The sequence below is a fragment of the Alexandromys fortis genome, unplaced genomic scaffold (assembly GCF_014885135.2).
Source record: "Alexandromys fortis isolate MF-2015 unplaced genomic scaffold, M_Fortis_MF-2015_v1.1 scaffold_231, whole genome shotgun sequence".
NCBI classification, from domain to species: Eukaryota; Metazoa; Chordata; class Mammalia; order Rodentia; family Cricetidae; genus Alexandromys; species Alexandromys fortis.
Window position 1 is genome coordinate 247,708 of NW_026068613.1, and position 27,109 is coordinate 274,816.

Sequence of the window (27,109 nt, forward strand, 5' to 3'; positions counted from 1 at the left end):
TCATCAGCACTGGCCTTATAGGCATGTGCCACCATGTCTGATCCAAATAATAGATAAACATATGAAGCACGATTAATAAAAACTCAGAGAGAGAAATTGGAGTTCAACCTGAAAATCCAAAAAGCAAAGCAGTCAGCCTCTGGCTCGTACCTCTACCTCATTCTGAAAATGGCGGTCCTGCCTCCAGGAATCTCAGAATGAGACTGAGAGTGAGAGCTGTCCCCTCCCATTTTATAATCTTCTCTAGGGCTGGGATTAAAGGCGTGCACCATTGGGATTAAAGGAATGCACTGCCAGGTTTCTATGGCAACTAGAGTGGCTAATGGGTGTGTGTTACCACTGCCTGGTCTGTAAGGCTGACCAGTGGGGCTGTTTTACTCTCTGATCTTCAGGCAAGCTTTATTCATTAAAATACAAATGAAATACCATTACACACACACACACACACACACACACAATTGAATCCTAAAATAAGAACTTACTTATCTTTGTCCCAACACACATATTACATTATGTATGTTGTAGCAAGAGACTCTGTGGTTGCTATATACTGAGTATTTCCTTTTGGGAAGTGATAGGGGCATAGAGGCAAAACCGTCATGAATGGGACAAGTGATTTAGAACAAGTGACTTAGCTCTTCAGGGTTCTGGGTGTAGAGTACTTGCTTGACTATCATGTAGGAGTTCATTGACGCCTGCGCTATAATAGGTGAATGTCTAGAGTATGCGCCTTTGCTCCCCATCCATCACCCTGGAAGAAAACCACATCAGACCCCAGTCAGGCTGGCCCTGACCTTAGACTTTCAGACTCTATGGCTGTGATGCCAGCCACCTCGGGCAGCAGTACACAGTTATCACAGACTAAACCAGGAAAGTATGTATCTATCAGATCTAGATAACCAAAGCCATGCAGTATTAGACAAATGTGCTGTTTGGTCTCTGCCGATAATATAAAATCCATAAGTACCGCCTGGTCCCTGCTTCTTGCTCCACTGAGGCATCCAGAGAGGAAGGCTTGTACAGTAGAAGGGCTCTGGGCAGTCAGAAGCCCAGTAGAAAAGTAAGATTCGTTAGGAACCTCTCCTTTGAGCAAGGCTTCCTTGAGGGTCCCCAGTCTTCGGAAAGCACTGGTCTGTTTACTGTACCCCAAGGTTTGAGGTCCCTCCGTCTTTGAGCTCTGGAAGCTGAGACCCAAAAGAGGGAAGACTTGATAGGGGGAGGGGAGCATGGAGTTAGGCCAAGCAGACTAATGGCTGCCTGGAGAGTTTGGGGCCCTTCTCACTTCCTGGTGGGTTTGGTAAGTCCCCACTCAGAAAGACCAAGTACTTCCATAGAGGAGGAAACAGTAAATAATTTCGGGAAGCAGTGCCTGGCCTCCCTGCACTGCTGAGCAGTTACGACAGACCAGTTAGAATTTCCTAGGATTTGGGCGACAGCATGGACCTTGTGAGCCCCTGCAGAGAACTACCTTGCCAGAAGATCCTGTCCAAGAGAATCCCAAAGAAGGCATAACCCTAACCAGGCAAAACAGAAGAAGACGTAGCGGTGGCGGCTGGAAGTCTGTCTGGGAGACAGCACAGACTCCATGCTGTGTCTGAGCTTGTGCCTCTTGCCTACGCTCCACACAGACGAGTAGATGTTACAAGCTTTAGTTTGCACAGGCAGGGATGAGGCTCCAGAGGGTAGAGATCTGTCTGGTTATGAAGTTCACATCGTCACGGCTCAGCTCCCTCCTCCTGAGGTCCCACTCTGTCAACCCTTGGTCTAGAAAGAACCACATTGAGTTTTCACTGGTGCTAGGGATGGGATGAGTCGTGCTCTTGATGGGAGGTGTTGGGACCACAGTTTTCCTAAGTTTTGGGATCTAGGTCCCCTATGTCCTGCATGCAATTCTGCATTCTTGTGTTGATACCAGCCAGACACCACTCAGTGTTCTTTTGATGCCTACTGTCCTCCGTCTGAAAGGCTGGATGTTTTCATTTTCTCTTACTGAGCCTTATAGATCGGCAGCTTCGAACACACTGTGTTCTTTCACAGTGTCTGCAGGACACTGTGAGTCCGGAACTGTTTGGCTAGTGTCTCTGAGCTTAGCGTTTCTTTTCACAGGGTGTTCTCACCTGGAAGACCATGCAGGAGCCTTCTCCAAGCTGCTTCTGCTTGGATTCACTTCCCTTTGCCTGTGGGACCAAGGAAGGAGCCCAGCCTCTCGACTTATGTTGGCTGTAAGCCACTTGCAAGTTCTGGAGGCCACCTAGAGCCTGCCATGTGCTTCTCCCTATAGGCAGTTCCTACTCTGAAGCTAGCAGGAGAGTACGTTGCTTAGTCTTCTGTGTGGATGCTAGCGGAGTCACAGAAGCGGCAGCTGTCACATTCTGCTGGGTAAGAGTGAGTCATGGCCTCACCTAGACTCAAACAGATGGCGTTACACAAAGGGGTGAGTGCCAAAAGACAGGCGGACAAAGGTGTCACTTCAGCGTGTTTGCCACACTGGTGAAGAATACCTGTAACATCCTGACAGAGGCCACATTTTAACACTGTCGCCTCCTCTGTGTCACATACTCTGCCAGCTGTTGAGGCTACAAAGAAAATTGGAAATGGCCTCTGCCTCAAATAGTTCACAGTTCCTTCAGGGGGCCTGGGGAGGTGATTTTTATGTGATTGGGAAGGTGGGTGCAGGGGATGCAGGTAGCCAGAGAAGTTAGGACGCTTCATAGATTTGCTGAACCACAGGTGGTGTTCAGGGATGAGAAGGGACCAGCCAAGTGAGCAAAGGTGAATCTCAGCCAATAGAAGAGGCCAGAGCTGGGGAGCAGAACGGTCGAGAGTGGACAGAAGAGGCACACGACGGAGCGGGAGGTCAGGGGGAAGAGGGAGGTGCTGGTTTGAGCTCCACATACTGGGGTAAGGAGGTCAGCCATGATGTCCTGTAGCATAAGGGGAGACTGCATTGAATCCTGGTTGGTAGCAGGGGTCTTATTTATAATACTTCCGTATTATAGAATTTTGTATGTTGTACTGGTCATAAGTCTGCTGTAACAAGTCTTGCCATACCCCAAGGTTGTTTTGCCCTTTGGCTAGCTGGGCTTCGATCTCTATGGATGCCTCTTGAAGTATGTGACTGGCGGAGTGAGATTTGGTTGCACCATGGCACTCTTCTCTGGTAGAGCTTGAGTGGTAGTTTGTGGTTAAAAAGTTTCCCATCTTCCCCAGGGTGTCAGCTGGAAGCACTGAGGTGGCAGAAGTTGGCTTCTCTGCAGAGACATCTCCAAGGTCATGACAGACACATCCTCCTGGGAAGCCTTAGAGAAATCCTCCAAACCCAGACTCGCTTTTCACATACTCATAAGAGCCATGACAGATGGCATGGATTGATGCTTGATCCCTTGCTGTCTTCTCATTAAAAAAAAACTGTGTATGTATGTGTGTGCATGCTCCTGTGTGTGCAGATGTATGTGTGGACCACATGCACGTGTGTGGAGGCTAGAGACAGCCTCGGGAGTCATCCTCCAAAAGAATGTTCATCTCCTTTGAGACAGAGTCTCTCATTGGCCTGAAGTTCACCGATTAGGTTAGCTGGATCTGCCTGCCTCCTCTTCCCCGTCTCTGGGACCACAGACACATGCACCACACCCTGCACTTTCCTGTGGATTCTGGAGACTGAAGTCACAGGCATGCTCGGAAGGCGAGCACTGTCCTGATGAAGCACTGTGCCATGAAGCCCTTCTGTATCTTCTTTACCTACAGATTTTTAGCACGTAGGAGGTGATGCCCATTGAATCAAAAATGGCTTATTAATTAGATGAGTTGATGGAAGAGGGGCTGATGAGGTTCAGTGGCTAGCTGAGGAGCTCTTGGCAATTGATAACTGCTGGGGGATGGGGAGTCATTTTTCTTCGGGCTTATGGCTCCTGGCAGGTTGCCCACGCTCTGATGGATGGTTCTGTATGCACACCCATACAGACAGCAATAGCTGGATTCCGTGGGGGTTTTGTTTGTTTTGGTTTTGGTTTTTTGAGACAGGGTTTCTCTGTGTTGTTTTGGAGCCTGTCCTGAAACTCGCTCTGTAAACCAAGCTGACCTCGAACTCACGGAATCCACCTACCTCTGCCTCCCGAGTGCTGGGATTAAAGGTGTGCGCCACCAGCACCCAACTTCAGTGGTTTCTTTTTAAAAAGAGATTATATGATGAGGAGGAGGAAGAGGAAAAAAAGAGATGAAAGAAAGGGGACAGTGAGAGAAGGGATTTGAGTTGAATATGATCAAGATATATGAGTAAACAAAGTTGTCAAAGAATAAATATATTCTTTAAAAAGGAAGGAGAGAGAGAAAACTAAGACTTGCATGAAGCAACGCCTGTACATTGTATAACAGACACTCCACTAGTGCTAACTCCTCCCCTTTCTTATACATACCTGTGGCTTAGGATGGTCTCCCCAAGCGCAGAAGCCATGTTTCCCAATCCATGTATTCACAATCCTTAACACAGCATCTGGTGACAGAATTCGGCCGAATACTTGCTTGTCAGGGGATGTTTGGATGAATGAATGGGCAGACAAATGAGAGAATGTTAAAGCAACACCACTGTGTCTGGTAGAAAGTCCATTTTCGGGCATGGTTTACTTTGCACTGCTGTATCCAGAAACAGAGCACTTGCTGGTCCCGACCCCCATCACCGGCCCTGCTTCCTGGAGGACTCTGCAGTGACACCGCCTACTCTTTTCATCTGTGTGACCCAGCCAAGTTATACCATCTCCTCAAGCCTCACTTCTACGGGTTCAGTGAAAACTTAAGAGTACCAGGCCCAGAGGCAGAGGAGGGGTTTGATGCGACTGTTAACTGGGAAATGGTCTGTATAGCACCTGCCCCACCCCCGTGAGCTTCACAGTGTAACTGAAGGTGACTAACCCATAGGCATCCTAGGAAGACGACCAGGACTAGTCTAGTCTGTGTGCCTCTGACCCAGCGCAGCTATGAGTCACAGACTCTTCAGCAGCTCTGAGATGAAACCATTTCAGAGGATTTACCCCCATCCCTGTAGAAGTATTTTTAGCTGATTCTAGTGATTAGAGAATGAGGAGGTGGGGATGAGAGAAGAAAAGTTAGTATCTGTTGTCTTCTGCAACCTGAAATGACCCTGGTTCATCTGTTCCTCCAGGGTCTGGCAGTCCCTCCTTCGGTGGTGTGGGATGGCGGGGTGGCACGGGGGGGGGGTCGTCTCTGTTTGCAATCCCAGCCTCATAACCCTCTCACACTTGGACTCTGAGCTCCAGTCATACCTTAGACCCCACACAGGAAGGCGTGGATTCTATTCTTGCCTTTTTCCTTGAGCTAACGAGTAGTTCTTGGCATGTCTGTTCACCTCTCTGTTGCCTTCCTTTGTATGAAATTATGAACCTATAATGGCCGGCTGCTCTAGAACTACGGGACTTTTAGGAAGACCCCAAAAGTGATTATGGAACTGTCGCTAGCACAGTTTTGACCTCACCCCAGTGTTGGGGTGACGTGTTCCCTGAATCTGTCCTTTTCCTGCCTGAGGGGTTCTCTGCACCTTCCCTCAGAGCCACTGCCCAGGGCTGCCAGCCTGAATTACTGTGGGGACTCTCTGTGATTTCTCATTCACCACTCCCCCACCCCCATTCTCCCCAGCACCCTGTAGGGACAGGACATTATTATTCAGGGAACATTTCCCTCCCAGATCAGCTTGGCTGTCCTCTGTAGGGTTGGCATGACTCTCGGAACAGACACAGTTCCTCCGGGATAGCCTGGTCTCCATGATGTTCTATAGAACCTGAAATAAAACCACCTTTACTGATGAGACTTCAAAGATGGACACCTTAATTGTGACCTTGAGCCCAGGGACAGGTTAAAAACTAACCTACATCTTACACTCAGCAACCCCTCCACAGAAAAGCATGGGAAAGCCTGCAGAAATAGCCAGTCCCTGTGGCGAACAGAGTCATAGAGTGGGAACTGTGACCTTGTATTATTGGGAATAGCAATATCTGTCAGCTCATTCCTGGGTCACGGTGCCTCTGGCTTCCTTGGCGCAAGACAGCGGTTGGTTTCTGAGAAGCAGGTTCCCCGGGGGATAGATAATACTAGTTTAACTTGTGCAATGGACTGAACTTAGAAACCCTCATCCTCTTTCTAAGAAGCTATGCTGGTGAGCAGTGTGACATCGCTCCACAGTGTGATAAGTAAGGACCCTGTAAGGAGGGCTGTAGTGACTGGAGATCCGAGGTATGTGTGCACGCATGCATGCCGCGTGACTACACATGTAGAAGCCACGGGCCAATACCACGCATCTTCCTCTGTCAAATCTATCCTTAGTCTTGGATATATAGTCTCTTGCTGAACCTGAAGGTCACGGATCAGCTCACCTAGCTGGCCAGTGAGCCCACAGGATCATCCTGTCTCTGCCGCCCTGTGCTGGGACAGAAGACACTTGTCACACTACCTGCCTTTTATGTGGGTGTGTGGGGTCCAAACTGGGATCCCATGCTTGCGTAGCAGTCCCTTTACCCACTGAACATCTCCCCAGTCCCCCCATGCCTCTCTTTAGAGCTGTCCTTGGGCACACCCCCACCTGCAGTGCTGTCCTGGATGATAGAGGGGGTGGGCCTTGTTACTGTCCCCTGTCCTTACCCCACTCACAGCTCTCAGTGACTCCTCCCTTTTCTCCTGAATCTTAAATGCCACTCCAGGCCATAGCATCCATCCTCCTCTCAGTAGGATGTTCTCCAGCACCGTCTGGTTTCCGCCGTGGCCCCTTGCCTTGGGCTATCTAGAAAGCTTTTTCTCTCTTGCCAGATCTGAAACACTCTCAAGACCTTTCCAGAAGTTATAGATAGCTTCAGCCGAGAAGGAATTTGGGTCACCGAGCACCCGACCTTGAAATGCTTCTCTTAGCCTGGAACTTCCCTTTATCCTTGGAAAACTGTGAAGATTGATGAGCTAATAGGCACAGGCGTTGTGTGCAGATGTTATTTTTGTTAAGTGTCTAATATATGCAAGACACCACGCTGAGCTCTTCAAATGCATTACCTGATCTTAACCGTGAGCCTTCCTGAAGAAGTGGGCAGGGTTAGCCCCACTTAAGAAATTCAGAAATTGAGTCTTGGGAAGAAATAACTTGCCTACTGTCGCCTTCTAGCTAGGAAGAATTTGGTTCCCAGTAACAAGCCCTTTTTACACAATAGACAAGCATACCTGTCCCTGTGTACGACTCCACCCCCATCGTGTGGGAGGAAAGGCATTGCCGGAGACACCTAAAAGCATGGGGAAGTGCGGTTGTGACATTGCCCACCCATGGGCCAATGGCTGGTTTCCCAATTGCAAACCACTGCCTCCCTGAAGCAGAGGCCACACAGCTCCTGGCTCTTTTTAGCAAGAACAGAACAAGGCCTCCCATCTGGGCTGCTGGGCCCTGCCACATAAACATCCTGGAAACCTAAACAACATTTTTTCTTGCTAACCACCCCCTGAGAAGGCTGCCTGATGGAGGACTTGTGGACAGAGAAGCCTCACCTCTCTGGAATTCTCTAAGGAGGGCCTGCATACCTAATTCCCCAAATAGCTCCTCTTTTTTCTTTCGCTGATGAGTTTTATGAAAAAGTTCAGTGCATTTTCCTCCCCGTCAGCTGGCCTCGTAGGCAACCACCAAAGGCTTGCCGTTGCATTATGAGATCCAGTCAGCCATTCCCCCGGGCTGACTGAAAGGGCTCTCCGCTGGGAGCCTGACTCTGACACAGGCAGTCAGGATCAATACATCTTCTTCCATTAGGTGCATTTCCTCTGCCGGAAATGGGTCTGCCCATTACAGTTGATGCTTATTGACAGGCCTCTCTCCTGGCCTCTCAAAGCCCCCTGGGGAAACCCCACAGGGACATGTGCCAAGACTTGTGGATGAGCTTGTATGGTTGAGCTACCTCTGTTCTTAGTGAGTAGCTGGACTCCCTTGTGTGAATGTGATAAAAATGAACATTTTTATTGTGTTAGAAAGAGAGACCAGATACAGAAGGGCAGGATCAGTTTGACAATAGTGAATTCACGAGGTTGGACTCACGGACAAACTTTCTGAGGGCATATGCCATTGGACAGCCAGGAAATGGCCCTCCTAATAGATAAGACGATTCCCTCAGAAATCAAGGAAAGGATACAGCGATGGCAAGCTCCCTGCAGGCAAGGAGTTACCATCACTTAGGTGGCTGGGGGGGACCTCAAAATACCTTGAAAACATCATTCTTTTCTTTGTCAACCTTCCTGTGGGCTTGTTCATCTCTCTCTCTCTCTCTCTCTCTCTCTCTCACACACACACACACACACACACACACACACACACACACACACATTTGAGAGCATCAGAATTAAACACCAGACTGGGAGATGGCCCTCTGGGGAAAGGACACTTGCAAATCAGTGCTGGTTGCTGGTGTTTTTTGTTTTTTGTTTTTTTCACAACAGAAATAACGTGGCCAGTCCCTGAACTTAGCCGGGTGGCCTTGCTAACCCCACTGCTGCCCGTTCTTGGTGGACATAGCTCTTAGCTGGTCATCAGCTGCTGCCTCACGCTCCTTTGACCTCTGACTGCCAACCGAAGAAGAGGCTGGCTCTCTAGAGTTCTTACTGTAGCTGGTAGGATAACAGATGTCTCAGTCGATGGGCAGTGATGCTGAGAGACCCTGATCCTGGGAGGTCAGGGGTGATGAGGTCAGGGGTTACATAAAAGTTGGTTGCTCTGGGAGCATCCTGGGTCTGGCTGTTGAAGTGCCTGCAGTCATTTTGGCTGTGTGGTTTACATCCATCTTCCCATTCCCACATTCATGTGCTCTGCCCAGCCTTGGAGCCATCTTAAGACAAAAGAAGAGAGGGGAAGTGGGCTGGTTGTGGTTTGTGGATGGGATCGAGCCTTCATTAAGAGGACAGTCCAAAAGAAATGAATATGAAGCAAAATCAATCAATTCTCATAAGGGAGATGGGAGAAGGAGGGGAAGAGGAAGGAGAAAGAGACAAAGGGGGACGGAGTGGGGGGAGACAGAAAGAGAGACAGAGATGACACAGAGATAGAAAGAGACAATTAATAGTTCCAGGGTACTACTCCCCTGTAGATAAGCAGAGGGTTTTTTGTTTGTTTGTTTTATTTTTGTTTTGTGGTTTTTTTTTTATGTGTGGAATCATAAAAACCTTTTTAAAGAAAGATTTACTTATTTTATTTTTTGTTTATTTTTGTATGTTTGAGTGTTTTTGCCTGTATTACATACGTGCACCATGTGTGTGCCTGGTCCCCAGGAAGGCTAGAAGAAGGCACTGGATCCCCTGGAACTGGAGTTACAGATGGTTGTGAGCCACCATGTGGGTTCTGAGACCTCTGGTCCCAGATCCTCTGTAAGAGCAACAAGTGCTAGAAACTGCTGGGCCATCTCTCCAGCCCCTCAGATGTCTTTGTTGCCCATTGTTCCAACCGAGAAGAGGCTTGGTTGTGCTCACAGTTTTGACAGGGAGAAGGGAGAGCCTTGGCTGATGCTGTAAGGTAACCACCCGGCTTAGGCCCAGAGAAACTGACTCTAAAGTTCCCCATGTCATCACCCTCTCTGTGGCCAAGCTCCACTGAGCCCGGAATACAGCTGGAGTCTAGAGCAGGTCTAAACAAGCTTGGGCTAATGAGAAGTTCTTCGATCACTTTTCCATGAGTCTACAAAGAGAACAGAACTAGTAACCCACCAGTCAAGACCCTTCCCCAGGCTGGGCCTCAGGTCACCCATACCAGTGAGTGGGAGCTCCTGCTTTGACCTGAAGGTGCCAGCTTAGGCAAGTCCTTTGGGTAAGTGACAGGAAGGGGAGAGTTGCCGAGGCTACTTGATTAGACTGTGCAATTCCCGTCTCAGGAGGTGTCGATCACATGCCTTAATCTGTAAAACCAAAAACCTAAGAGAGCCCAAAATTCCAACTTTTTATATTGGTTTTTTTTATTGTTGTTGTTTGTTTTTCTTTTTTGAGGCAGGGTTTCTCTGTAGCTTTGGAGCCTGTCCTGGAACTAGCTTTTGTAGACCAGGCTGGCCTTGAACTCAGAGAGCTCTGCCTGCCTCAGCCTCCTGAGTGCAGGGATTAAAGGTGTGTGCCATCACTGCCCAGCAAATTCCAACTTTCTTAAGCTTTGACATGATGCTCAAAATTTGGGGAGTTTTGGAACATTTTGAATTGCAAATGTTTTGATTAGGGTCCTTTAATCCCACACTCGAAAGGAAGAGTCAGGCAGATCTTTGAGTTCAAGGCCAGCCTGGTCTTCACAGTGAGTTCCAGGACAGCCAGGGCTACATAGTGATACCCTGTCTCAAAGGAAAAAGAGATAGAGATGCTTGGTAACCCAATAGGCAAGAAAAGATATTGGAGTAGAGTCCTGTAAGGCCATCGTAACTCCGCACAACCTTTCACCCCCTTTATCTGTGTAAGGGAATGACAAATGACAAGCGGTAACTGGCGGCCTACTGATTTGCATCCAGAAAAGGCCAGAGATTAGGGAAGTTTCGGGTAAACCAACGCTGGGCTGCTAGTTTCAATGATTAACAACGGGAGTGTGTGCTCAGCTGGGCAAGGGCTGTTCCTAACAAAACAGAGCCATGAACACAGCGGGAACCCAGCCATGTTTGTGCAAGGAACCATCCCCCAAACCGAAAAACACCTCTGTAATCTGGCAGTTTGCGATAAGGGATGCTTCAACCTGTGTTTTTGGAAGAGTGGCCCTTTTGTTCTTGTGGCGAGTTGTACCTTGCAAGAGGAAGTTTAACAGACAAAAAGTGTCTGTTAATTCACTGACCACTGTGGCAACCACTGCCCAAACTAGATTATTCCATTGCGGCTGGCTGAGCAGCTACAGTTTCCACTCGTAGGCCTTGTCTCTGCAGTACAGATCACAAGTAAGCCTCCCCAGTGCACACTCCCACATCTTCCAATCCTGGCTCTGTCCACCAGGCTGCCCTAGGGTAAGGATTGTGGTGTTAATACATGGATCTGGACATCCCTTGGTTTGTGTGTGTGTATGTACAAACATGTAGGTGTGTGTTTGTAGATATACAGAATGTGTATACACACATGTGACAAGGAGAGGTCAACCTCACGTGTCGTTTCTAAGGAGCCATCCGTCTTGTTTATTGAGACAGTGCCTCTGATTGGCCTGGAACTCACTGAGTAGGCTAGGCTGGCTGCCCAGGGAATCCCAAGGTTTCAGCTGTCTGTGTTCCGCAGCTCTGGGCTGACAGGCAGCACTATGGCTGGCCTTTTGGGGGTTTTGGTTGCTTGATTGTTGTTTTGTTTTTGTTTTTCTGGTTTTTGGAGGGGTAAGATTTATTTATTACATATACAGTGTTCTACTTGCATGTCCGCCTGCAGGCCAGAAGAGGACGCCAGATCTCATTACGGATGGTTGTGAGCCACCATGTGGTTCCTGGGAATTGAACTCAGGACCTCTGGAAGAGCAGTCAGTGTCCTTAACCTCTGAGCCATCTCACTATCCCTGTTTGTTTGTTTTTAAACGTTGATTCTAGGGTTCTACTTTGAGCCTTTACATTCACGCTACAAGTACTAACTACACTACCCTCCAAGCCCCTCACTTAGCAACTTACAAGGCGACCAAGCTCAGCTGTCGTTGTCACCACCTCAGACATCATCTGCTCAGCACGTTACAGCAACTAAGACTTTGCCTGACGTGTGAAGGTTCCTGTCTTGAGCCCCCAGTGTGGCTGGTGAGCTTCGGGATAGCAATGGTCACTTCACTGTGCTGGGGCAACTTCCTCTGTCCTATATCAGGAGGGGCAGACAACCTGTAGTTTGTCAGGAGCTTGTAACAGTACTCAGTGCCTGAGATGTAAAGTCTTTCCCACTTCCCCAATCCTACTTTTCTACCAGAAAGAGAAAAAAAAAATTGGAAGGTCAGCCCAAGTCCTCTACTCGCAAGGTGGCTGTCAGCCTCAGGCACAGTGCTGAGCTGCCCCGGGTCTGCACAGATGCTCAGCTCAGCCCACAGTTCCTCCATGCCCCTGACATTTCTCCCTAAAAGCCACCTCAAAAATAAAAGGGTTTCCTTGTGGCTGTGAATTTGCCTTGTATGCACAAAGCCCTGGATTCCAGGCCCAGTACCCCACAAATGGATTCCCACAGCCACGTGGTAGCTCATAACCATCTGTAACTCCAGTTCCTGGGCATCCGATTACTTCTTCTGGCCTCTGTGGTCACCAGGCACACATATGGTACACCTATGTACACGCAGGCAAAAAACCTATACAGACATACATAAAACCTGCTTGATCGCATATCCTAAACTCTCACCATCAGGAAGGACAGGCCAAGAGCATCATAAGTTCAAAGTCATCCTTGGCTGCACAGTTAGTTTTAGACCAGCCTGGGATAAGTGAGGCCCTGTCCTCAGAAAAGCCATTGTTTCGCACAGACGATGCTCTGAATGTATCTCTCCGTTGTCCCTTACAGCACCAGGGGCTTCACTGTATGTCTGGACTCTCCTGAGAAACAGAATTGACTCCACCTATGTTTGCCCAGAATGGCACAGGCTGTTAAACTGATTTTGAGCAAAGAGTCCTCTGATTAATTGGGCCATATTTTAATTCAATTAAATGTGTTAGATGTGAAAAAAAAACTTAACAATTGCTATCCTGTAGGTTGAGAATTTTTCTTTTACATCTCAGAGTTCATATTAAATATTACTAAAATGTACTGTTGTCTTAGCAACATGGAGAAGAGATATAATTAATTTAATTCTGGTTATATAGGGCATTTTATCCACTAGGAGGATTCTGCACTTGCCCTTGTGTCTTCTCTTTTCTTATGAACAGACAACTGGAGCACAAAGAATGGGGGTGGGGGCAGGGGCTGAGACTGTATTTCTGTCTGAGAGCTACTCAGAGTGGTCTACGGCACAGCAGGGAAAAGCGTCTCTAAGCCCCAGATCTGAAATCCAAAGGGCTCCAAACATATTCTGCACCCCTCTGAGTACCATGATGCTTTGTGTCTTCAACCATTTTGCATTTCAGGTCTTCTTCAGCTTTTTGGTGCTCAACCGTTAGTCTATGCAAGTACCCTCAAAGGCAAATGCTACAAAATCAGAAGCACTTCTGGTCCCCCTGCATTTTGGATAAGGGTGACTTAGTCGGCAGTTGAGAAGTTCAGTGAATTCGTTTTGTGTTCACTGAATCAAGGTTTTACTCTTTTGAGGGAATGTGTTCTGCATATTTCCTGCTGGTATTTACTATTGGTGGCAGCTGAGTCATAAGCTCTACCTCTGAAGGCATGGCTTACCACAGGGCCTCAGGGCTGGGCCAACCTGTGTTAGGGGTGTGTTCAGTGTTCATTAACCTTCATTGTCACTCAGTTAACAGCAGAAGATTGTCCCTGGACAGGAAATTAGATGTCAGTTGTAACTCAAAAGACAGAGAGAAGTCACAGGCAAACTGAGAAGCAAAGTTTCAGGTACTAGATGTCTAACAGCAAACTCCACAGCCTCTCTCTTCGTGACCCCTGGCCTGGCTGTCAACTTAGAATACACCCTGAACGCCTGGCCTGTCATCCTTGCCCCAAAACTGTCAGAATTCTGTCCTGTGTTCTCCCTCAGAGCTGTCTCCACTGTGGTCTCAGCATTCAATGTCTTGCAATGGCAAGACAGCTTTGCAAAGCACCTCAAACACCCTTTCCGGCACCCGTACCTTTGGACATCCTGCTGACTTATCCATGAGGCCTCTACGGAACTCAGACTGCTTAGGGCACTGATGGGAAACAGGATCTATTAAACCCTGCACGACGCTCTGGCCTCTGCTGCTGTCACCTCCTGGTGGTTCTTCGTTTGGTCCTCACTCTGTCTTATAGCAATTATCAGAACTCCAGCTGCACAGAGATGAAGGCTGAGGGAACGTGGTACAGCCGATGCTCAGAGTGTGGCTGCCTTGAGCTGGCAGCTTGTGTGGCGTCCAGTGAATGAAGACCATCACTGTTTTCCTCAAAGCACGTTAAAACTGCCCCCGGCATCTCTGCGTTTAATATGCTATCTTAGAGTAACCGAGTGCGTGACTCCCCACTGTAGAGGCAGACTCCCCCTTATCTGAGCTCCTTGGCACAGTGCCCTACTCAGCCACAGCCGTTCATGTTCTCCTCTGAGAAACCATTTGTGGGTCCTCCTCCTTTGTTTGGTTTTTGCTTTTGTTTTTCTTCTTGCATGTCTCTCACTGTGTGAACCGTCTGCCAGCAAGGCCATTGCTTTCTTCCTCTGCACATTATGCAGGCCCTGGTAGGTGTTCCGTTCAAGGGACCTGAACTAGTAGGAGGGTCTCAGCCTGCGACACTCCACAGAACCAGGGTAGCAACTGAGGGGTTCCATGCGCAGGGCAAGAAAATAGGGGATCCCAGTCAAGTCCCAGTGATTATGCTGCTTGAGCTTGTAGCGAACATGGTACCCAAGAGCGGGAGAAGATTGCTGCTTCCCTCGAAACACCCAAGATCTCTCATGGTTGCGTTTCCAGCTTAGCATGGTGCCTTCGCAGCCGTTCTCAGCCTGTAGATCGAATATCATCAGATGTACTGCATCGTCGATATTTACATCATGATTCATAACAGTAGGAAAATTGCAGTGATGGAGTAGCAACGAAGTCATTTTATGGTTGGGGTCATCACAGCATGAGGAACTGTGTTAGGGTCACAGCTCTAGGAAGGTTGAGAACCACTGGCTCGATGGCTCGGAGTAATGTGGAGTATGTAGTCTGGGAGGGACTTGAGAGCAAGGTACCTTGTGGTGTCTGGAAATGACACCAGCCTGGTTCGGCCAAGGAAACCAGAGGGTGTGGGCCCTCAAAGATGCCCACCAATCAGAAGGCAGCACTACAGACCTTTGGCTTGGCTTCTGCTTTCATTTGATTCCCTGCAGAGTTCCAGGCGGGAGTCGGGGTGGGGGTGGGGGGGGAACAGAAAGGAAAAAGGGAAGGGCCTGGGAGAAAGAGAAGGACTGAGGTGAGGAAGGAAGGGGGAAGAAGAAGGGAGAGAGACGCATCGCTGTCTGTCTCATACAAACCAGTGGGAAAGGTACTTTGTGAACCTCCTTCTAAAGCATGACCTTGGGGCATAACCTCCACACCCAAAGATGTGAAGCTCCTGGGAGCTGGGAGCATCACGGGAGGGCTCCCGGCAGAGCAGACCACAGGTGTCTGGTGTGACACTACTGGTTCCTCCCAGTGACTAGGGCCTTCACAGTGGCCTGTTTGACCTGTCCCCTCAGCCTTTGCTTCTGTGTCACCTGAGTTCATCTCTTTCCTTAGTCAAGACACTTGGTGCTGTCTTTCATAGTCAGCTACAAATGAATGTTAGAAGTCAGTTAGGACTGGAATGGACCAAGTGACAGAGTGTCAGGAACTCACAGGTTGTCCCACTCACTGGTCTCAGGTGAGGCCATCCTACAGCAGTGCCCCGGCTGAGACTCAGGGCCGGACTGGACTCTCTGGGCTGAAGGGGCCGCTCTCTCTTTGCTGAGGTCTCAGCCCTCTGCAGCCCCTGAGTTGCTCTGAGGGGAGCAGATGCTTGGCTGTACTCGGCACACTCCCACTTGCCCTTGGCGCTGGCCCCAGGGGGTGGGCCGTGGGGGTGGCGCTCTATGGCAACTGGCTCTGTGGCTGAGCAGAGCTGGAAGTCTTCTGCCACCGTTCTGTGTCTGTCTGTTCTGTGGGCAGAGTTCTGGGAACAGGCTCAATCCGCATTGTAACCAGCTTGCTTTGGGCCTCTAGGCTCCATAGGAATGGGGTTTTCCATTCCTAGGGAATTTTACTCCTCTGCTTCAGGCATATAAATACTTTCTAGAAACCTTTAGAAATCCATTTAAGGACCAGCGGGTAAAGGTTCACTACGAAGCCTGACAACTCGAGTTTAATCCCTTATGGAAGGAGAGCACCAACCCCTGCGAGTTGTCTTCGGAGGGGAGCTGAAGAGGTAGCCAGGCAGGTAAAAACATTTGCTGCCCTCCAAGAGGACCAGATGCTTTTTAGTTTCTACGCTGGCTCGCAGCCATCCATAACTCCAGTTCTGTGGGATCCAATGCAGTCTTCCGATCTCTGCAGGTACCAGGCGTGAACGTAGTACACATACATGCATGCAGATAAAACATACACATGAAGTAAAAATAAATCTAAAACAGAAAGGTTCTAAAAGGTTCAACACATATTTCTTCTAGAAAGTTCTCTCTCGTGGCCCACGGCCCTTTGTGCTGTAGCCAGCAAAGCTGACCCTCGCTAGACGGGGTGTGTTAAATGTGATGCCTTCCACAGAATGAAATCCTTCCCTCTCGGCTCCCCCAGAAAGAACTGTTGGGGTTTCCTTAACCTTTCTCGCAGACTTATCACACTCAAACCTTCCATTATCTCCCTCCACTCTTTCCCTTTGAACCTTCTCCAAAACAAGCCTTTTAAGTTAGGGAGACCGTAACTTAATTAGATCTCTCATTTCCAGAGAATTCTTGTGGCTCCTCCAAAGAAATAAATTAAATTTCAGTCAGATGTATTTCATGGGGGGAAGGGTGCAAGAAAAAGAAATTGGATGCTTTATATAAATAGCACATTGTCTGGGTGAAAATGAGTTTTCCTTATTCTGATTGTTTTAGGGACAATGAGTCCTTTGGGAGACATTAAATCCTTTCGAGTTTCTAGCCTTCAGCTCCCCACAACTGGTGGGTTTTTGTGTATAGGTAGCTTCTCTACCTAAAATAGGGAGGCAGGGGTCTCGGCCCAGGGAGTACCTTTCAAAGGTGGGGAGGGTAAGAGGCTGCCAGCCTTTTGACCAGCTCCCTTTCTCAGGGACTTCCTCTTAGTGAGTAAGCCTGTCTTTCACAAAGCTCATCCAGGTAGCTGACCACAGGCAAGCCAGGCTGGGAGGAAAGGCACGCCTGACTTAGCTCTCAGCTGGTAACAGAATTCTAGGCCCAGTGCTCTGCAGGGAGGATGCTTTGGAAAGAGATTTCACCCCTTCTCTCCACTGGAGCTTCCCTTGGTAGACTGAAGAAACTGGACTCTCAAATGATGTCTCAGGCCCTTCCCAGCCTGACCCAGAGACTCCCCCAGTACTCGTGGTCCTAAGTGGTCCACAGAGGTGTCACGAGAGAAAGGAAGACCCCGGTGCCGCAGGCGAACAGGAGGATACCCGGAAAGAGTGACAGTTCCATTGAATTCCTTCCCTTCTCCCGAGGACCCCAAGTCAGTGTTCCGGAAGGGGAACGAAGATGATGACTTATTGATGACTCCTTTTGAAAGTGACTGGCCACGTGTGATGTGTCAGCACTGCCCAAGGCTCCATGTACATCAGGCAGCTCACATTCCATGACAGGGTAGAGGCACTCGGTGTCTTCCACCATGACAGCCACCGCTCTCTTCCCCCAGGAGTCAACACCCTCCAGTTCACAATGCCCCTCTTTGGAGCAGTCATTAGACTCCGTGTGTTGTCACGGTTCTCAGGTTTTCCCTCCATTGCTATTGCTATTGCTGTTACTACTACTACTACTATTGAGAGACGATCTCACCATGTAGCCCTAGATAGCCTGGAATTCACTATGAAAACCAAGCTGACATCTGCCTACCCCGCTGCTGAATCAAAGGTGTGCACCACTGTACCCAGCCCCCTCCATTTTTCTTGTTCCCAGTGCTATCAGATAGTTAGCTTAAAGCTCCTGTCTTCCTGCCTGCTTGGCTGAATTCCATGGGGACAGGGACCATGTAAATCTGGTTCCCGGCACCCAGAACAGTACTGATGAAACAGCTGGGAGTGAGTGAGAAGCAACTTAGAAGCCCGTGTGCATGAATCCATGGAAGCGTGGGTCAGCACCAAAGCTGGCTATGAACCCAGAACTCTGTGGCTCTGGCAGACCTGGCCTTGCAGTGCTCCCGGAAAGCTTGTGTGCAGGGCTTCACTCCTGTGAGTCTCCTGTAGGTGCTAGCCCACCATCAGGAGGGCTGAGAGCAGTCTCTCCAGAAGTAACCAGTGGTATTCCGCCATCTCTATTTTATTCAATATCATTGGTCCACAAAGATGTCTGTAAAATTGGAGATAATGGATCTACCTGGGTGGTTGGGGAGTGGAAAAGGAGGAAGTGAGTTTATCCAAGTGTCTCTCTTAGCGTTTAGCTCCACCTCTCCAGGTCCATAGGCTCCGCCTCCTCACCCATCCCTCAAGGGCTGTGAGTAAGACTCAGCTCTGGGGGGGGGGGGTGATCTAGGTCATTGGAAACGAGTGGGTGAAAATTGAGGAGGAGAAGTGCAGACATGACAACTTTTAGGGAAGCGAAAATAAAACCCTAATGTGGAAACCGAAAATAGACGGTATGGGATGTCAGGCGGCATGCAAATCCGATGCTAATTGTGTGGAAATTAATGAAGAGCCCTAACTTCCATCTGCCTTCCTGTGACCCTTGGGGAGCCCCTGCTGCAGGCATCTTTCCTAAGCCACCTAGCAGTGCTGGGAACACAACTCTGATGTCGCCCCCTTCCCACTCCTCCCCAGTGAGAGAAGCTGAGAGGAAGGCTAAAAATACCAACAATAGATATTTGATTTCTCTCTGCAGACAAAAAGCTCTGGCATCCACGGGAGGAAGAAGCGTACAAGCAGCATGTGACTGGTTGGTATGAGATAAATAAATTGAGAAGATAACATGCAATTAACTCTGAGTGTCTGTGAGGAGTGCGGCTGTGCCATCTTTTTCTAATGGCTCCTTCCAGGAGGGGGATGAGCCCAATGGGACAGGCCCGCTTGTCAAGTCGCCTGCCTCCTCTGCCCTGGCCCCAGGGTGTGTGTATCTCCTTGGATCTGTTTTAAGGCTTTCAGAATCCTCCCAGATAGAGGCTTACATTATCTAAGGCCTGCCAGTCTCTTCAAGATTCAGTATCCGTGTGTGGAGGCCAGGCCGACCAATTAGAAAGCTGCCCTACTTACTCGTTTGCCAGGATGTAACTCCCAAGAGAAGCCCACAGGCCACCTTCCTGGAGCTGCTTTTTGCTTGGAGGTCCAGGAGCTCCAACACAGACAGAGCTGAAGGACAGAGTGTGTGCAGGGAAAACACTCTGTGGGGCCGGGATTTGGAGTTAACCCAAGGATGCTTCCTGGAGAGCAGCTTTGGGGGTTTTTTTTAGGGAGTTGTGGGATGAGGAAGCAGTACCACTCGCTGGAGAACAGAAGTCTCTCTCCATCTGAGAGTTGGTTGGGAGTGTAAGCTTCGAAGGGTGGATCTTCCAGCACAAATGGAAATCCTTGTCCATGTAGTCCTGGGGGTGGGAAGCGTGGAGAGGGTGCCTCTTCTGATCTTCCTTATGCACTGTTCTCCAGTGAGGCTTTCTTGGCTCTCTCTCTCACAGGTTGTTCTCCCATGTTGGTGACCCCTTCCTGGATGACCCCCTGCCGCGAGAGTACGTCCTCTACCTCCGCCCAACTGGCCCATTAGCCCAGAAGCTTTCTGACTTCTGGCAGCAGTCCAAGCAGATCTGTGGGAAGAACAAGGCCCACAACATCTTCCCCCACATCACCCTCTGCCAGTTCTTCATGGTGAGCTACATCACATCTTCCCCTACCCCCACCCCAGCCCCCAGTGTCCCAGACAGCCCCAGGGACCTGGACTGAAGCTAGGAGCTGTTCAAGAAGACTAAGGAAATGTTCAAGAGCTCTCAGCACTGGGTAGACCCCCCAGGGGTCAGTGTGGTCCATAGTGAGGGCCTCACACCAGTTGCTCACTCCTGACATCTGCTGAGGCCTGCAGTGTCCAGGTTTAGTGTGTCAGGACAACCATGCACTTCTACAACCTGAAGGACAAGCCGAAGCCATTGTGGGTGACACTCTGGCCTGCCACCTGAACAGCCATTGGCGTAATTTCATACATGCTTTCTGTTTACTCGGTCCACTCTGAGGATAGGAGTCACAGTCTTTCTCTCTCTCTCTCTCTCTCTCTCTCTCTCTCTCTCTCTCTCTCTCTCTCTGTGTGTGTGTGTGTGTGTGTTGTTTCTCAGAAGCCATCCATCCACCTTGTAATCTAATCTGGAATTCATAAAGGGGTCTAGCCTGGCTGGCCGGCCAATAAATCCCAGAGCTTCTCCTGTCTCCGCCTCCCTGATGCTGGGATTACAGCCCGTGCTGCCCCACCCAGCTTTTTTACGTGGTTCTGGCAATGGAAATCCACCTCCTCATGCTTACAAGGCATGTACTCCTCATGAGCTGTTTTCTTTTCTTTCTCTTGTTTTGAGACAGAGTCTCATGTAGGTCAGCTTCAAACTTGCAGCCTTACGGAGGATGACCTGAAACCACTGATGCTTGAATTCCTGATACTCCTGCCTCAGTCTCCCGGGTGCTGTGATTACGGGCATGTGACACTGTGGCTGGCCAGCTCTCAGAGCAGGGAGGGCAAGAAACAGGGGGAGGGGCACAAGATAAGTGGGTTACAGACAAGAAAAGTCTCTCCGCCTATGCGGACAGCACCACGGGGCCTTACTAGAGTTTTCTAGAGACTGAAAGATAACCCTCGCCCGCCACAGTTCCTCATCCACACTCTGTCTGTGGAGAAGCTTATTTAGGGGCTAAATCAATCCTCCCTCCCATGATGTCTGAAGTACACGTCATCTGCTTCCACTCTCATGGAAATGGGGTTGACCTACCCACATGTGTTCCACACGAAACAGGATGGTAACCTCTTCAGAATACATTTTGCTTTGTTTTGTTTTTTTTTTTTCCGAGCGTGGCCTCCGTTCGTGTGTGTCTCAGGTAGAAGAAATGTTCCTAACCCCTTGTCTCTAGCAGCTCACTCTGAGAATTAAATCAACTGTCACTTCCTCTTAGTCATGGCAGGATCTTGCAGAAAAGCATTCAGAGTTTTCGAGACTCATTCTTTCTCCCAGCCCTCCGAAGAGGGTAGGTGGATGACATCACCACTCCCCAGACTTAATCTTCCTTTTTCCCCCGAGATCGTGGAAGTGGAGGTGGAGACAGCAGTTGTCTGAGGAGCAGCGGAACGAGCGCTGGAGGCTGTGTTCCTGTGTCTTTGCTTGCTGCCCCCCCACCTCCCCACTGTCACACACACTTCTCCTCCTCCTTCGACTCTCAGGCATCTTCCTCTGTCTACCTCTGCCTTACTCCCTTGCAAAAGGGTCTCTTGCTGATCTTGAACTCACTTGGGGACAGGGAGGTAGGCTTGTTGGGTAGCCAGCTATCAGGCTCTGGGTAGCTCAGCCTCCCTGTGTTGACTTATGAGCATCTTCAGCATGCCTGACTTTTTATGTGGGTCCTGGGGATTTGAACTCAGGTCCTCATGTTTGCAGAGTAAGCGCTTTTTCACAGTGGGTTGTTTCCCTAGCTCTGTCTCGTTTTTTTTTTTTTTTTTCAAGGTCAGGGGTCAGGGTCTCAGGTGTGCCAGGCTAACCTAGAACTCAGTATAGCTGAGGATGATCTTACACCATTCTTCCCTTCCTCGGTGCTGGGTTTTCAGATGTGACCTCAACATCCAGTTTATTCCCCGCCCCCACCCAATTTTAAGCTATTGGAGGTGGACACCTCAGCTTCCCAAATACCAGGCAAGAATTCTACCAACTAAGCTATGTCCTCTGCTCTAACCTCTAGGGGTTTTTTTTTATACATTTTATGTTTATAGGTGTTTTGCCTAAGTGTATGTCTGTGCACCGTTTTCATGCCTGGTGCACACAGAGGCCGGAGTAGGGTGTTGGATTCCCTGGACCTGGCATCATAGACCATTGTGAACCACCATGTGGGTGCTGGGACCCGAATGTAGGTCCTCTGCAAGAGCAACAAATGCTCTTAACCTCTGAGCCATGTCTCCAGGCCCAAGAACTTTTATTTACTTGATAGATTAGAGCATATAACATGAATGTTGAATATATGTGTTCATTATAGAATGTTGATTGAGCTAGGCCTATATACATTACCCGTCATCGTTGTTTATCTGTGGTAAGAACTTGACTAGCTCCTGCCTTCCTCTTCTTGTTTTCCTTTGGGTTCTGTGGATTGAGTTCAGGGCCTCTTGCACACTAGGAAAGAACACTTAACCCTGCACCCTATGTCCAACCCTAAAGTTCTCTAGTACACAGCACATTGCTTCTAACTTTTCTTACCATGCTTCTGTTTACCCCTCTGAAATTGTGTTTCCTTTAACGGACATCTCAAAGCCAACCCTGGCTTTCATTTTCTGATTAACCAATCAGATGCCATTCTGGCAAGGTTCGCGGGAGCCACCATAGAGCAAGGGGAGTGGGCAGAGATGTCATGATGCCCCCCTTAGCTTCATTTGCCCAAGGATAATAATCAGTGTCTGGACCATTGAGAGCCTGCAGCTCTTCCCTCCCTGGTGGACAGTGGTGCCAGTTAAGTAATTGTATGATCAGCCTCAGCTCTCTGGGGGCAAAGTGCTCAGTGCCAAGGGGGCAGCAGCAGGCTTCTCTCTGTCCTGGGCTGTAACGAAGCCTGCTTGTTTTCCATCCCTAGTGCGAGGACAGCAAGGTGGATGCACTGGGGGAAGCCCTGCAGACTACTGTCAGCCGTTGGAAGTGTAAGTTCTCTGCCCCGCTGCCCCTGGAGCTCTAAACCTCCTCCAACTTCATCGGGCTCTTCGTCAAGGAAGACAGCGCTGAGGTCCTCAAGAAGTTCGCTGCTGACTTTGCTGCAGAGGCCGCGTCCAAAACAGGTAAGTGGCCACGTTTATCTGTATCATCCTGGATCCCAAGGTCAGAGGTCAAAAGGGCAGGCATGGGGATGGTTGTGTGGCAATCACCCTACAAAGAGGAAAGGATTTATTTTGGCTCACGGTCCCACAGTTCTCAACCAGTGGTGGTTGGCGCCTGGGTTGAGGCAGAATATCACGGTAGGGATGCATAGAAGAACAAACCTGCTCACCTCAAGGAGACCAGAAAGCAGTCTGCAGTAATCCCAAGGGGCTGGGGTCCCAATGTACTCTTCAAAGGTGCATCTCAAATAACCTAAGTTCTCCCTATAGGCTCCACCTCTTAAAGATTACACCTCCTCCGTGTAGTGCCACAGATTGGTGACCAAGCCTTCCACATATGACGTATGGGGACTTTTATGATCAGATGGTAACTTCTGCAGAGGAGAGGGCTGGAGGCGGGAGGTGGAGGGATCATGGGGAAATGGACCCGGTGGCAAAGCATGCCCGGCATCCCTTGTGACACATCACACTTCTTTCTGTCCTGCTGACCTACTGAGGAGCCTGCCCATGGCTTGTGTCATGACTCCCAGGGACTTAACTGTTCCCACTGAACTATAAATGTAGCCCTTTGTAGTGTCTCCGTCTCCTCCAGCCAGATATAAGAGAGCCTGTTCTCATCCTCTGCGCTTCCTACCCTTGCATGCTTTTATCTGGGTCTGACCGCTCATTCCGCAGCACAGGGCACAGTGGAGCAGAGCCGCTTTCTAGTAGATAGTGCAAAAAGTCCTCAAGTTGAAGAGTGTTGGCTCAGAGGATTAGTTTACTGTACAGTTTATTTTGAGATAGGGTCTCATGTAGCCCAGGCTGGCCTCAAACTTGATGCGTAACTAAGGCTGGGCCATGCATTTCTACTCCTGTGCCTGGCTCCTGGGTGCTGGGATTCCAGCTGTGTACCACCACATCTGGTTTTCCCTGGCCCTGGGGATAGAATCCAGGGTTTCGTGCATAGGCTCTGAACTGAGCTAAGCTACATCCCCAGCCCCTGAGTCCAAGTGCTGGATGAAAAGGGAGGGGGTACCTCCAGCCCCCCAACCACACATTTAGGAATGACAGGAGACAGAAAGACCCACTCCAAGCCCCAGAACTTACTTACTCCTTTGCCTCCTAGCCTTCAGCAGTATTTATATTGCTTGTGTGGCATTTCTTCAGAGAAGCCCCCACATTGAGCTTGGGCCCGAGGAAGAGTGTAACCAGAAGCCACGGCAAAACTACAGGGTCACAGTACATGTACTCTTCAAAGAACTGCTGATCCTTAAGACACTGGCTGTGGTTTGGGACCCCCTTCTGAGAGCCCCTTTCTCCCACGGACCGGCCTTGGGTTTAGTAGATTCAACAAAGAGATGGAACATTCCAAAGAGATAGACTAACAAAGAGAGAATCTCCCCCCATTGTCCTTAAGGACGTATTTTTATTTGAAATCCCCACTAGCTATTATCAGCCCACTATATCACTGCAAGAACTAACACAAGCCCCATATTCCTTTTACATGAGAAGAGCGGGACTGTGGCCGAGTCTTACGGCGCATATGGAGTAAGAGACAGTCAAAGAGCTTGTTTTCCATGTAGGAGACGGCTAGTCCCTCTCTGAGAATCTACTGCCACTAAGAACTTGGTGGTGTCACGGCCCTGACCCTGTAGTGCCCCCTGGTGGTGATCTGCGGAATTGCATGGCCCTAACCCAGCTGGTCTAGCTTTGTGGAAAGTAGGTCATTATGTCTTTGCCCTAGAACTAATGCCTGTGTAGTCGAGAATTACTGGTTCACCCAGATTCCTTCAACGAGTATATTTAGTGTCGCTCTTCATTCTGGGTGGCTCGGGAGGACTCAGCCGTGTGCAGTCATTACATCAGCGAGTGCTGAAGACCCAGAGTGTGGGTAGTGAACACACGAGCACCTGTCCCGTGGACTCAAGCCACAGAAACACCCTGGAGTATAACGGAAAAGGCCCAAACCCAGAAGACTGGCTTCCTCTGCTATATCCCTTCATTTCTTCCAATTCCTTAATTTTGTTGCATTTTCTTCATTGTTCTACCTGGGAAGTAGACAGTTGTTGCTCGTGTAACATACAAAGAGGAGATCAAACACATCGCTCCTGTTGGTAAATTTTTTTCTGCCTTATTTTTAGCATCTTAGAATAATGGTGTACATACTTCAAATGGCCCCGCCCCAGAGCAGTGTCACCCCGAGGGGACATTTGCCAATGTGAAAAGTGCATTGGGTTGCTGTGATATTGGGGATGCCCCGGGCATCCAGTGGGTAGAAGCAGGGGAGGCTGCCACACTCTATAACAGCTCCCTACAAAGAACTGTTCGCATAAGTGTTGTTAGGGAGCCTACTTTATGCTGCGAGTGTCTCCGCCCTCCTCATTTTACCACCACATTCCCGGAATCCAGGACTCTGGATCCCAGACAAAGACAGTCACATCGTTACAAAACCTGCTTTGTATTTCCACGTCAACCATGTTGGCCCTTTAAGTCCCCGTTTTTCTTCATCTGAATGGTGGGGCTGGTGATGAACCCTAGACCTGTCGGGAGGAGTCAGCCTCAAAGATTAACCGGAATCCATCCACAGCTGCTGAAGAAAGGCCGTCTGTAGTGTGGAACAGCGGGTTGATTCGGGGCCAGGCATCCACCCCTTTAATTCACCGCTGCCCCTTTCTTCTTGGTTAGATGGGGAACAGGACGTCTCGGGGCACCTTTCTGTGCCCTTTCTTCTGTCTCCTGCGTTGCTGCAGTTTCTTCATTCTAACCCCCGAACCCTGCCTTCCCTTTTTCAGAAGTACACGTGGAGCCTCATAAGAAACAGCTGCATGTGACCCTGGCATACCACTTCCAAGCCAGCCACCTGCCCACTCTAGAGAAACTTGCGCAGAACATCGACGTCAAGCTTGGGTGTGACTGGGTGGCCACCATATTCTCTCGGGATATCCGGTTTGCTAACCACGAGGTAATGTTCCCTGTAGCCCTGCATATCCCCAGGCACAGGGAGGGTACCAGCAGAACAAGGAGTGCTAGCTGCTGGCAACACAGGGAGATGGAGTCCAAGGGGAAGTGATGACAGTGGGACACAGGGCAATGGGGACCAAAGGGGAGTTACCAAGCAGCACAGAAAGATGGGGACCAAAGGGGAGCGGGTGAGCACTTGGCCAGGAGTCACTGGGCAGGTTTTAATGAGGTTCTGGGGACTCCCTGAGAGACTTAGTGTGTGTGACATGGTTCAGCTAGATAACATCCCCACGTTCTGTCTGCCCTGTCAGCCTTCTTGGAGAGACATAGGAATAGAATAGAGGATAGACAGAAAATATATCAGTGAAAATGTAATATTATATTTATGTAAGATTACATACATATTTATGCAAGCTTTTGATGATGAAAAAAGGCATTATCCTGACCTGAGGTGAGTCGAACACATAAAGACAAAAATAAACCAAAATCTAAAACTTACAAAGGCAAAATCCATAGGTATCTGATGATAGGCTGATGTCTAGAGCATGTGATGTATGCTTGGGCGTTAAGGACCAGTGAGATGACCTGGCTGGTGAGGGCACTTGCTATCAAGCCTGACAACCTGAGTTTGCGTCCGGAAGCTGTATGGGAGAAGGAGAGACCAGAGTTGATCAGATTGTTCTCTGACCTCCAGTGAATGCGCGCGCGCGCGCACACACACACACATACACACACACACACACACACACAGAGAGAGAGAGAGAGAGAGAGGGGGGGGCTACATTTATAAGAAAGGAGCTTTGAGTTCAGCAAGGGAGAGGGCAGACAAATATAAAAAGAAAACTCACCTGGATCCTTGTGAGAGGTTGCAGACGCCACAGTGGAAGGTGTGAGTGAGGATGACGGAATCCCATCTAGACCAATGGGCATATCTAGCTAGCATCCTTCTTCAGACATCATCGGCGTGGCTTTCCAGTCAGTCCTGTACCTCTCAGAAGTGAAGCGGTTATCTTCTTTTTATCTCAATGGAGACTCGGGTTAGGGGTCAGCTCTGGAACAGCAGACCAGTTGAAGCCGGAGAGGGAGCAGAACCGAGGTCTTCTGACGGACAGCAAGGGGTGATCTGTCTAAAGAAAGGCCACACATGGCAGAGCCGTGTGTCCGCCGCTTCCCCTTCTGTCATGGTTTCAGTTTTCAGAAGCTATTGTTTCACGGTTCGGGGGACAGCCCAGTGAATCAGAGCGCTTGCCATGCCAACATGAAGCCCTGAGTTCAGATTCCCGACAGTCATGCTGACCCATGTGCCTGTACGCTCAGCGTTGAGAGGCAGGCAGATGAGTCCTGGGAGCTAGCGTACGCGCCGTGGTGAGCTTCAGGATGGCGGGAATAAGAGGCAAGCAGCAGAAGACATACAGCCTATTTCTCTGA

The 27,109-nt window shown here is 49.4% G+C and overlaps 1 protein-coding gene across 1 annotated transcript in view; it reads left to right on the forward strand.

Moving 5' to 3' along the window:
• Positions 1-27,109, forward strand: part of Ubash3b (ubiquitin associated and SH3 domain containing B) — a 140,248-nt gene that overhangs the window by 87,952 nt on the left and 25,187 nt on the right. Inside the window, 4 exon segments of the mRNA XM_050133528.1 lie at positions 18,590-18,643; positions 19,377-19,563; positions 22,501-22,699; positions 25,513-25,682. Coding sequence (XP_049989485.1) covers positions 18,590-18,643; positions 19,377-19,563; positions 22,501-22,699; positions 25,513-25,682 — 610 coding nt within the window.